General features: G+C 44.1%; 1 protein-coding gene across 1 annotated transcript in view; it reads left to right on the plus strand.

Moving 5' to 3' along the window:
- Positions 1 to 13643, plus strand: part of INSRR (insulin receptor related receptor) — a gene marked incomplete at both ends in the record, with an annotated part of 134892 nt that overhangs the window by 55254 nt on the left and 65995 nt on the right. Inside the window, 2 exons of the mRNA XM_082274828.1 lie at positions 9852 to 10164; positions 12103 to 12245. Coding sequence (XP_082130954.1) covers positions 9852 to 10164; positions 12103 to 12245 — 456 coding nt within the window. The remainder of the gene's footprint in view (positions 1 to 9851; positions 10165 to 12102; positions 12246 to 13643) is intronic.

The raw sequence follows: 13643 nt of genomic DNA on the forward strand, positions 1-13643 counted from the left end.
AAATTGTGTAGAAAGCAGTAACCCATTGTACCAATATCTAAAGTCCTCTAAGACTTTGGGTTAATTTACTAAAACTGTAGAGTGCAAAATCTGGTGCAGCAGTGCATGGTAGCCAATCGGCTTTTAACTTCAGGTTGTGCAATTTAAGGAATAAACCTGGAAGCTGATTGGTTTCTGCACTCTCCAGTAAATCGACCCCAATGTGTTTTTTTTTTTTTTTTTGTTACCAAAGATGACTGCCCTTTGCACCTTGCTCTTTATTTTATATATCTCCAGGTTTACAACCTACAGTTGATACTGTCCTCCAGACCAGGAGGTAGCCACAGCCAAATTTCTTCAACTTCAAGGCTGAACAACATCGGCACTTGGCAGTTAGGCCATGGAAATCTCCCATGTTGGATGAGCACTGGGGGGGGGGGGCACCGGCCACCCTAACCTACTTCCTTTTAAATTAACAAAACATGTAAAAGAAAAACCAAATCCAATAGAAAGATCTAGCCTTCACAATGCCAAGACCTAGGTGGTTTTGTTCTTTACCCTTTTCCAGTAAAGAAAATGGTGTCCTATCTTTTTTCCTATGAATATCCTCTCTTTGACTGGCCAAGTGGTAACCATAGATTTAGTTCCTATACCTTTTTTCCAGACATGAGTCCTTTCCCCTGAGAAGACATTTACTTTAATTAATAAGAGACCCCATCCTATGTTGTCACCAAAGTGTAAGAAGCAAGTCTAAACTTGCACTTTAATAACCCATTCCTGACACGTGTGGAATGTCCTACTCAATGGATCATGACTTAGTCTGAGCTTTCACTAATTACAATTCACCATGTTATATTCTTAGAATGTAACTACAACATTAAGCCTGAATTATTGGACGCAGTTTACTGTCATAAACAACTCGGCATGACTATTGGATTAAAGTTATTGAAAGCTTCTCAATGTCAACCAATCTGAAGGTCTAAGGTAGTGTTTCTCAATGTTGCTATATTATGTACTTGGGGAAATGTAACATTGGTCTAATTCTGATGCCTTTTTTCCTTTTAAAGCTTATGCTATGCCCCGAACAATAGGCTACATCCATATAGCAACATGCCCCATTGCTATATGGATAGCCTATGCCCCGGACAATAGGCTATCCATATAGCAATGCACTTGTGGATGCTATGGAGAACAATTTGATAAAACATGTTAGGGGTCCATGCACTGTTTAAAAATTGTCTGTAGGAGGTCGTTGGAGACCAAAAAGTTGGGTGAGGAATGGATCCATTCTATTGCCCTTGCTATACCATGATAGATGAGCTCTTTTACAGGAACAGCCCTTGTTTAGAGCAAATATTGAGGAATCAGTTTCTCAAATTGAGGAAATGTCTGATGACATTCACAACCATGGTTTTTTTGGGTTGGGCGAGGTGAAAAGGGGGGTGGGGGGGGGGGTCTCTTGCCAATATTGTGACAGGCACTCTAGCACATCATGCAGGCAGATCACACTTGCTGTCAGGCCCCATCTGCACCTGCCATTTTTCTCTGCCACTTCTGGATCTGCTTGGTGTCATTCAACCTGGAAGAGGAGTGACGTTGGCCTGGTGAGTGGGTGAGACTGCAGGGGGAACCGTACCATGGAGGAGGAGACTATAGCAGCCAGAGCTATATTTATTTTTTTTAAGAGCTGCGTTTGAGGGACAATTTTTTTTTTTTCTTTAAGTGCCGGTTCACACTTGGGTCGCCTCCCATAGGGAAGCTGCGGACCCGTTCTAATAGGAGCGACACAAGTCGCTCCGACCTAGAAAAAGGGTCCGGAACTTCTTTGGGGCGACCCGGAGGCGACCGCCATAGACTTCAATGTTATGAAGTCCGTGGCGGCTGCTCCGAGGTCGCGGTGTGCTGCTCGCACTGCTACCTCGGAGGTCGCGGTGCGAAGTAGCGTCGCTGCAGTGTGAACCGGCGCTAAATCGGAGTTCCGGCCTATTTTGCAACTTTAGTGATTCCTGGAGTGCTCGCTATGCTGATCAACAATTGGGCATTTTCAATTTTTTTCGGAGGTCCCTTACCTAATTTTTAGGGCATTTTTGATTGTACTTCCTCCTTCTCTCCCCCCCCTTTGTGGCCACGGCCACCGACACCACTTCTGCCTTTGCATTGCATCCTGGGAGCGGGTTGTCATCACTCCCAGGAGGCTGGAATCAGGAAGAACTCCCAGAACACTCCCTGGAATCAGGAAGAAGGACTTGGCAGATTACACTGCGGCTTCAGATGCCCACGTCTAAGATGGCCACACCCAGACAGCGTTTTTAAAAGTAAGATTTTGACTAAAATCCAATACTGTACACCTTGTAAGTAAGAGTAGCAGTTTTGTAAAGGGCGATAGATTAGTATTATAGGGGTATTTTTAGTTTAAGATATTTGAGGCCGGAACTCCGCTTTATTCTGGAATATGCCTTTGAAATATAGGCAAAACCACTTATTTTTTTTTTTCGATAGAGTAATGGACTGTTATAACCTCCTGCAATCTGCGTCCCATTGGGGAGATTTTCCTTCACTTCCTGTCCCATAACAAAAACAGAGTGTGGGAATCCCTGCAAATTAAGGGAATCCCTTGGGGACTTCCAGGCCACCAGAACTAGTGTCCCCCATTGGGAAAATTTCTTCTCCAAATGCTTTTCTGGGGACAACCCAAAATTTTGGGATTTTCCTTAACTCTCATTGATGATGGTAAAAAGGACAAATAAAGGGGCGAATCTTCCCTAACGGGGACACAGATGGTGATAATCCATCTCCCCAAACCTAAAGGAAACGTTTTACTTTTAGCCTAGGTTCACACTGAGGCCGTTTTTTAAAATCGATTTCAAGCGGGCATTTCAGTCCGACTTCGGGGGGTGATTTCACAGACATCCATGTTGGTTCCTGCACAGATGTCTATTGAAATAATTTCACTGCTTTGCTATTCAGCCTCATTGCAATGTGGACACATCAAGAACTGGCTGCACTATAAAACGGAAAAAAAAAAGTATGTGTAGGTAGGACGTCAGAGAAAAGTGTGGGTTTTTTATTATTATTATTTTTATTATTATTTATTATTTTTCTGTAAATTTTGGACTTAAAATACATCAGCAGAGCATATAAAGGGTCACCAGTTAACATATTTAAAATATGTAGGAATGCCTTTGCATGCCAAGCATGCATTGTGACTTTAGGCAACCTGAACTGGTAATAAACTGTCTGACTATACGCAGCCAGACATGCCTTCCAATGCTTAATGCCCCTAGAACCTTTAGCCTGCCTTAATTTTCCAGTATCGGGCTCGTGATATCATTGTGGGAGACTTAATTCTTATGGGTGACCTTCAAGACTCAGCCTAGCAATAAGCTGAATTAACATTTAAGCCTGGCTTCGGAGAAGAATGCGTTATGCGGTCACCTTACTGGTGTACATATAGAATGCAGATTATGGCAATTACTCGATAAACTTTGAGAGTACACCATCTAGGGAGACAGGTCACGGTTGTGTTAAAGGCAATTTGGGCTTGACCCCCCTACAAACAAACCAACTGAGGAGCAATTCTGTTATGGAATCAAATGCAACCATGTTGTATTAAACCAGTAATCTGTATAATATTATAATGTATAAACTTCAAGGCAGAATAAAACTCAACCATCCATAATGTATTTTTTTGGTGTCATAAATTTACTAAAGCAGCACCTTTTTACATGGTCCTACAATGCATAACTATTGCTCGTGAAATCGTATTTTTCTATTTCGTGTTGGTGAGAGATGCTTCATTGACGTTAGAAAGTTCACACCGATAACCCTGATGTCCCTTTTTTAACTCCTTTACAACTAACTGCCTAACACGTGTGGACAGAGAGCTAAACCTTCCTGCTCCATACACTTCAGTTACCATATTTCTTTGATCTCAAATTTATTAGAACAAGCCAGGTGAAACTACAAATGGATAGAAATAAACCTCAATCAGTACAATATTACATACAACAAAGAAACAATGATCTATAATACAGGATGGGATAACAAGAACTCCCTTTTTAGGCTCTCTCTCAGGGGTGATGGCGAGAGATTGGGAAAAACATGTCTTGCTACCCTTGCTGTATCTCAAAATGGTGGCTGATAACTTCCTGTAGAAATCCTACCCATAATGCTTTGCTTTCGAACCACTTTAATAAACACATTCAGAGTTTACAACATATGCTGAACCAAAGCTATACCAAAAAAGGACAGTAGATGGCGCCTGCGCTCTGCATATAACTTGTGTAAATCAAGAAAACCCAACATGTTTTAAGCAACATAAACACAAGTAATCAGAATATAAATCTGGTGGACAGAACAGTGTGTTCTGGCAAAAGGGTGAGAAATATCACCTACACACCATGCATATGCGTCGTTGGGTGGCCAGTGTTCCTGTGCTTGAGAGCGTGCTCACTGTACGCCCCAGCATAGAGACTGAGCTGTGAAAGACAGCATGTGGTCCACGCTAATGATTGGTCACTATGACAGCCAAATATAGTGGTCAATGTAATGGCCTCATGGAGAAGATGGGGTCAGGCCCATGGAACACACTCGGCTACTTTTCACGGGCTCAGATATTAGGATGGACATAGATGATTACATTTTCAACTTGATTCCCCCATTTACACTGTCAGTGTTGAGGAACTCCCTCCCACAAAACTATAATTCTCTCCTGGTGGGTGTGGGGAGCCATCCCTGCCAGGAGATCACACAGTAATTTTTGCTTGGCAGGCATAATCCCATGAAAAATCTGACATGCTGGGTGTACAAACTTTGGTACAATATCGGCCTGCCCATATCTAGTTTGATTCACGGCCGGTCCCTGCTGAACCAGACGAGTGATTCAAACTGTCTATAGTCGGCTTTAAAGTTGTTGAGAAGACGAGGAACCTGGTGACTACAGGAACATGGCTAGCAGAGATTCAATCTACTTTCCTAATGGCTATGGTGAAACTTCGAGCCTGTGTTTGTTGATGTGAAATAAGAGAACAAGTGTTCCTTCAAACTTATTTCCTGTGTATATTAATTTAAAATAACCAAACACGTAAAGTTCTGATTTTACAATAAACACTTAGTCTGGTTGTGCAATAGCCTTTGTTTACCAACCACTATGTAGTACCTGAACATCCATTCCTTTTTTATGCCTTTCTCAAACTTTTCAACATATAGAGGAACCACTGAAATGGCTTTCTAGTCTCAGGGAACCCCTGCTAAAATGAGTAGATCTACAACTCCTGATACATTAGTGTGATGGTCAAGGGGACGAATGCTCCTTAAACTTGTGGCCATTGGGAAGACTTACCCCCTTACAGATAGTTAAAAACCTCAGTGGTGTCAATAGGAACTTGTCTGAGAGGCAGAAATTGTTCATTGCTCATGGAACGACAAGGCGCCTCCTAAGTGCAGTAGGCTCTGAGTATTTATTAGGTTAGAAGTATAAAAGCACCCCTATTTGGTAAATATGACATGGTCATAGCAAAGATCTGTCTGGAGTCTTCCTATCCGCTGTGCTGAGTGGTTGAAATGAGGACATCCGGTGATCCGCTTCCTGTAGATACGTCCTTTCGTCTGTGTCTCAGCCTGGTCGGCATGAGATTTCCTGAAGGCAGGGTGTGGACGCAGCGGCTGGTGTCCAATAGAGCGGGTGGTGGGCGGTTACATGTTTCGGAGCTCAGCTCCTTCGTCAGACCTCCCAGGCTGGTGTCAATAGAGCGGGTGGTGGGCGGTTACATGTTTCGGAGCTCAGCTCCTTCGTCAGACCTCCCAGGCTGGTGTCCAATAGAGCGGGTGGTGGGTGGTTACATGTTTTGGAGCTCAGCTCCTTCGTCAGACCTCCCAGGCTGGTGTCCAATAGAGCGGGTGGTGGGCGGTTATATGTTTCGGAGCTCAGCTCCTTCGTCAGACCTCCCAGACCTTTGGGAGGTCTGACGAAGGAGCTGAGCTCCGAAACATGTAACCGCCCACCACCCGCTCTATTGGACACCAGCCCCTGCGTCCACACCATGCCTTCAGGAAATCTCATGCAGACCAGGCTGAGACACAGATGAAAGGACGCATCTACAGGAAGCAGATCACAGGATGTCCTCATTTCAACCACTCAGCACCAGCGGATAGGAAGACTCCAGACAGATCTTTGCTATGCCCATGTCACATTTACCAAATGTGAGTGCTTTTATACTTTTAACCTAATAAATACTCAGAGCCTACTGCACTTAGAGGCACCTTGTCTTTTTATCTTTATCACTTTCAGATCAGCTTCTCCTCTCCAGTGCTGCCGAAGTGCAGTGTCTCACCTAAAGCCTGCTGTATTCCACGGAAGCACCCATACAACAAACCCTTGTTCTATTGCTCGTGGAACCCCTAGCAACATCTGGAGGAACCCTACGGTTTCATGGAACCCTGACTGTGAAAACCTGCTGTACAGTGTTTTGTTCTTTATCTAAAAGAGATGGTACAATCAGATTGTAATGTGTAATAGCTTTTATTAGATTTACCAAAACTTTGAAATGTAACCGCCTATCTGAAAAATCCCTTTGCTTTGTATTGTTAGGCAGGCCTTTACTACATGTAATTTTTGGTAGACCCCCAAAAAAAAAAAAAAATGTTTAATTATACTGTAACATGTATCGCTAGCTATAGGAATACCCTTGTGTGGACAATGCAATCAGTCCAAACCCATCCCCGCTGAGCCCAAAGGATTTGGTGTTCTTCCAACTTGGACAGCTGGGACATCCAAAAAGGATCTTTTTGTTCTGCACTTTAGAAAGTAGAACAAAGGTCTCCAGGTCTGTGGCATTGCAACATTTTCTGCATAATTTTACTAATTGTCCACAAAACAAGTTTGAAACCACAACAAAACTTGTTCATTTGGGAAAAGATTTTGGATCCCTTCAGCACTTGGCAGCCAAAGTCTTGCATGTTGAGATACATTTATTCATTTTATTGGTCATGTTTGGCTTGTAAACACACAAAGAACGATGACAGCCTGTGGGCAGAGAACAAAATGTGTGCCATGCTTATTCTGTTGCCAACCTGCTTCGGCTTTCAGGTACAGTATTCTGCTTCAGCTCTAGGTTCTATACCTCCTGGCTGTCTGGGTGACTTTCTCAGAAACCGAGGAATCTGCTTGTTGAGGCACAGCATTTCTGCTCCTCGTGCTTCGTTTGCTTAACTTGTGTCAATGTTTAAACACTGAAATCTAATTCATTGACTGAGACCTACAGTACACGCATTGTGGTACCATGACAGAGTATACCATGACTGAGTGTATTTGTCAAGACATTCGATATTTTATCCACATCAAAGGTCCTCTTAGATTACGGGCTTTCATTTAACAGGGACATGAATTTGAGATCAAATATAGCCTCTTTGGAAATGTGTCCACTTACTTTATAAAACTCTGGTCCGACCGCATCTGGAGTATTCTGTCCAGTTCTGGTCGCCAGTCCTCAGGAGGGATGTGTTGGAGCTGGAGAGAGTCCAGAGAAGGGCAACTAAACTGATTAGGGGGTTGGAGGACCTTAACTATGAAGAGCGGCGGCAATCGCTCGATTTATTCTCCCTGGAGAAGAGACGTCTGAGGGGGGACATGATAGCAATTTATAAATATCTTAATGGGGATCTCAGCTTAGAAAAAAAGCTGTTCATTCGAAGGGATTGCATGAGGACTCGAGGACATACAATGTGATTAGAGGATAAGCGTTTTAACCTCAGGCAACCAGGAGGGTTCTTTACTGTTAGGGCTACAAGATTGTGGAATTCTCTACCACAAGAGGTGGTTTCTGCGGGTAGTATGGTGGCTTTCAAAAGACTCTTAGACTTACATCTCAAGGATCAGGACATTAAGGGCTATGTGAGATGATTACAGCCACACACACCTTCACAGGTTGAACTGGATGGACTATTGTCTTTATTCAACCTCACCAACTATGTAACTATGACATGACTTACAAAAGCAAGCATTTAGTCTAGGTCAAAAAAAAATAAATGGAGATCAACTTCAGCCAAAGTTGAGTTTTTCTGGACGATGGGTTTTTTCAAAAATGTATATGGATGTCTGTAAGAGGGGCTTTGCGGTTGGCTAGTTTTGGCACCCAAGCACAAGGCCCTACTCCCGCTCCAGCCCCGCTAGAACACAATCCTACCCGTTGAGGCTGACCCCTCCTCCATCTTGTGCCTTGCCGTAGGCCTCCTCCCAACATCCCCGGGCCATAGACCTTTATGTCCAAAGAAGGAATGTCCGCACAATAACGTCACTGCACTTTACTGGTGGTGAACGAAAAAAGGGGGATATGTTCCCATGTATGGCCCTAGGTAGTAGACTCAGCAGAAATTGGTATATATTAGGTTAGATACCTTGCAGGGTAACCATTGAACGGATACTAAGGTAATAGAAAAAAAGGACTAGTGAAGGACAAAGGGTCCTTCACAATGAAGGAGATCAACTGGGGGTACCCATGAGGCAAACTTCAAAAATAAGTGAAAAAAACCTTATTAGGCACTTGTGCCATGAAAAGCAATGGTATACAAGTGAGAAGATGTGACACAACAATTTGTAAAAACAGTTAAAAACAAACAGTAGTAATGGACCCGCAACCACGAGGATTGCTGCAGTTAGCTGGTATAATAACACATGAAGACCAGTAATAGCTAATGTGGCTTAACAACTGACTATTGCACTGTCCCGTAGGCCTCCTCCCAACGTCCCCGGCCGCACTATAACGTCACTGCACTTTACTGGTGGTGTTCAGGAATGGCAAGACAGTCCTATCACAAGAGCATACAATCTGGAGTCACTTTTTATATACACATTCCATCAAATAAATTGGACAGTCTGCAGTAGTCTCAAGTGAAAGCATGTGAAACACCTCCACAGACCTCTTCCTTCAGTCTCCTGAGCCCAGGGCCATGAGAACTCGCATGACTGTGCTCTCTGAAGACCTCTCCTGACTGGATACACCTCTCCCACAAGCCTTCCAGGGAAGTGGCCTCCTACAGGGATCTCCAGCCTGACCTAAAGACCTTTTGCAATCTACCCTAGCCCCCACCTCAAAGGACAGAATGACTACAGCAAGCTCTTTCTGCATATAGGTCCACTCCACCCGGCCTCCTGCCCTGTCCAGGGCCCACGTGTAGATTATATGCTCACAGGTGTGGGGTGTTTGTCTACCATGATCCCAAGAGGGTGTTTGCTCCTCCCCTATATGGCATGTTGACTCCCCCCCCCCCCCCCACCCCCCCTCCCTCAACATCACTGTGGGAGAGCTGTACTCAAAAGGGACCGAACACCTAGTGTCCCTACCTGTTGTTCCAGACCCCATACTGGTACAAAGTCAACTAGTGGCAAAGTGGCTTAACCGCACCTGCCTAGATATTCATAATTGCATCTAATGCCTCTTTTATTATTTACTGTGTATTATTTTATAGTGTATTTTCCATTTTTCCTAGATGTAGCTTTTATCCTTTAACAAAGCCGATTTAATGTAGAGTTCTGAGGATGCAAGTGTACCTCCTATCTTTTAAAGGTCTAACGGGACCACAAACCTTTATGAAGAGTGCCTTGTTTGGCTTGGCTAAAGCAGTAGAATGACTTGACACTTTTAGACATTATGAATGCCAGTGGCCATGAAAATTGAACTAGTGGGGTATCAAGCTGGACAAGAGAAGTAGCAAAAAAAGGACCACTCGTCATGTACTGTATGCGGTTCCTCCCGATTTAATTTGACTACAGAAGTTCAGTCCTAATGTGCAGTTGATCTGTAATTCTTCCTGATGTCTAAACTTGTATTTTGAGTTCTCTGCACCTTGTCTAACTTGTCACCTTTCCATTTCAGTGTGTAATTGTGGCAAGGATATTGCCTGCACCAGTACCGGGGAATGTTGCCACAGTGAATGTCTGGGAGGATGTACGAAGCCTGGAGACAGCGGGGCCTGTGTGGCATGTCGAAATTTTTTCTACAAAGAACAGTGCTTTCCTTCATGTCCAGCCAAAACATATGAGTATGAGGGCTGGCGCTGCATCACATCAGAGTACTGCGCCAGTCTGAGGAAAGTCTCAGAGAACCCACGGGAGTCTTCCAAGTTTGTCATTTATGAGAATCGCTGTCTTTCAGAGTGTCCACCGGGATACACCAAGAATGAGAGCAGGTTGGTATACAATCTAGATGAAAAAAAGACTCCTCTTTGTCTAATTACACATTTAGTTGGCTTCTTTATATTTTTTAGTCTTTTTATACATACCCTTGTTGGTCTAGTAGTTCGAGACTTTGGCATGGCATGCCTAGTGGTATTTAGAGACCACGCTAGGATGCAAAGACTGGACGATGGTACTGGATAACTGCTAACTGCTAACTAGGTCTAGCCAAATCCATAATCCGATTATCACTTCTAGAAACAAATGCTTTAGCTGGGTAAGTTATTTCAGAATAGATTTACAAATGGTTAATGCTGTAGGGTAGATTTTGGCCAATTTGCCACATCCCTTATTTACTGGATCCCATATAAAGATGACTTAACCAATTTTAACCAGGGCTTTTTTTCCAAGACCCTCCTAGGAAGATTGGGAAGCATATTTTTAGATTGGTTGAGTTTGAAAGTATCTTTTGTTTTTTTTTTACATTTATACATTCGTATATGGTGATAATGGTTACTTATACTTTTTAGTGAAAAAAAAAAAAAAATGTCATCCCTTAAGGCAGCGGTTTCCAAACTGCGGCCTGGGGGACAGATGTGGCTCTTTGCTTGCTTTTATCCCGCCCTTGGGGCATTATCCCCCCCCCCCCCCGCTTACAGCAACAGTGGGGAATAGTTTCTGCCACTGACAAAATGGGGCACTATTCCTCCCACTGACTCAAATGATGAGGCACTATTCCTCCCACTGACTCCAATGATGAGGCACTATTCCTCCCACTGACTCCAATGATGGGGAACTATTCCTCCCACTGACTCCAATGATGGGGAACTATTCCTCCCACTGACTCCAATGATGAGGCACTATTCCTCCCACTGACTCCAATGATGGGGCACTATTCCTCCCACTGACTCCAATGATGGGGAACTATTCCTCCCACTGACTCCAATGATGAGGCACTATTCCTCCCACTGACTCCAATGATGGGGAACTATTCCTCCCACTGACTCCAATGATGAGGCACTATTCCTCCCACTGACTCCAATGATGGGGCACTATTCCTCCCACTGACTCCGATGGGGCACTATTACTCCCACTGACTCCGATGGGGCACTATTACTCCCACTGACTCCGATGGGGCACTATTCCTTCCACTGACTCCAATGATGGGGCGCTGTTCCTCCCATTGCAGTCAATGATGGGGCGCTGTTCCTCCCATTGCAGTCAATGATGGGGCGCTGTTCCTCCCATTGCAGTCAATGATGGGGCGCTGTTCCTCCCATTGCAGTCAATGATGGGGCGCTGTTCCTCCCATTGCAGCCAATGATGGGGCACTATTACTCTCCCTAATACCAATAATAGAGCAATGTTTACTCCCTCTGGTGCCAGGAATGTTCTGCTCCCACTGGCCACAGTCCACCCCCCCCCCCCCCTAAAGTTAGAAGGGCAGTAAAATGTCCCTTTGTTTTGAAAGATTGGAAACCTCTTCCTTAAGGGATACATTGTACAGTAATTTTAGTCCTATATTTGACTTGATGACCACTACCAAATCTTCCCATGCTTTATAGGACCACTCTTAAACTCGGAGTCCAATTTTGACCTTGTTCACAAAGCATTTAGAAGCAGAAATGCATTCAGAACCATTGTTCTGATGTGTGCATTTATGCACCCCTTCCCACTATAATGGACCTGCTACCCATGTATAAAATATGTGACCTGAAGAGTAATCACTAATTCACTACCAGAAACCAATCAATTTTTACCTTTCTTGCTGCTAGAACAAGTAGGAGAGCGTAAGGGTGACACTGGTTGTTAGGGATTGAACCATCCCTACTTCAAAAGATAAGATGGGTTAATACTTTGTGATCAAAACAATACAATGAGAAATACCTATGTACAGTTGAGCCCATTAAATTTCAAATGTATCCATAAATAATGGTGTGGTTCTCTTGCAGCATTGTGTGCCACAAATGTGAAGGCCTCTGTCCAAAGGTGTGCAAAGTAGGGACTAAAGCAATAGATACCATTCAGACGGCGAAAGAACTGACTGGCTGCACGCACATTGAAGGAAGCCTGATCTTCAACATCCGCAGAGGAAGTGAGTGTCCTGTTTTTGCAAGTAATCTTGGCGATATGTGACACATGGTCAAAAAAAATAAGCAAAAAAAAAAAACCTCTAATAACCACAACGGCACAAACCAAACACTGGACTAGTTTTGGAGAGAATGTTCATCCTAAATCCTTACAGACCTAAAATCTGATCTGGTTTGATGTATCAAGGTCAGGATCAGTGCTGTATTTTGGCCTAGGCCAACAAGGCCCAGGCCTAGGGCAGCACTTTGTAGGGGAGCAGCAAAAAAGCCACCCTCCCTCCACCTGAGACTCTATTGTCCACTGGTTGCTAGAGCCGCCTCTCTCATCCCCTCTCACTCACCCCCCCTCTCTCTCTCACCCCTCTTCTCTCTCACATCCCCTCTCTCTTTCGCTCTCATCACCCTCTCTCTCTCATCCCCTCTCTCTCTCTCATTTCCCCCTCTCTCTCTCTAATCCCCCCCTCTCTCTCTCATCCCCATCTCATCTCCCCCCTCTCTCTCATCCCCCTCTGTCTCATCCCCCCCCTCTCTCTCTCGCTCTCTCTCTATAATCTCCCCCTCTCTCTCATCCTCTCACTCTCTGATCCCCCCCCTCTCATTCTCTCTCACCCCCTCCCTCTCTTATCCCCCACCTCTCTCTTAACCCCCTCTCTCTCTCATCCCCCCTCTCGCCTCCCTGTTCCACCCCCTTCTCTTTCTCTCTCTCTCAACCCCTCACCCCCCCCCCCCTCTTGTGAGATCTCAGAGGTTGATTCTGGGACTTGTAGTACTTCAATTTTGGAGGGAGTCACGTCCGTTAAAAAAGGAGTGGGGCAGATTTACATGGGGGGGGGGGGTGCCCAATTTTAGTCTTGCCTAGGGCAGCACAAAACCAAAATACACCACTGGTCAGGATTGCCGGATGTATACACCTTTTTGAACTGTACTGTAGGTTTTCAAAGTTGATTAAACTAGAGAAGGCAAACTAATTTTACAAGGAATAATCTCCTTCAAGACCTTATGGCTATATGATTGTTGGAACTTTTAGAGATGTCATGGGTTCCTTTATAAAATGATTGGCTCTCTAATGGATTACCTTGCTAAGTAGATGTCCATTAAGTATTACTTGTCAGCTCCTTTTTAAGTCACTTCTTGTTGTACAATGAGACTCCCAAAAGGATACTTAAAACCACAGTCAATGGGTTGCCCAGAGCATGCTGAAGATTGTGGCTCACTAGGTGCATTGCTTCCATTTTTTCTGTCCATGTTCTCTAGATTTACTTGTCTTTCTTCATACTTCCACATTCTGTTTTTGGTAAAACTGGATGAATGGTCTTCCTTCTGGTTCAGTTTTTTACATTTTTTTATTTTAGAACTGTTTAGCAGTTGATCGGAGCTCAGTTTAATACCTCTCTTCTCTCCAT

This window comes from Pelophylax lessonae, assembly GCF_965119305.1.
Source record: "Pelophylax lessonae genome assembly, chromosome: 13".
Classification (NCBI taxonomy): domain Eukaryota; kingdom Metazoa; phylum Chordata; class Amphibia; order Anura; family Ranidae; genus Pelophylax; species Pelophylax lessonae.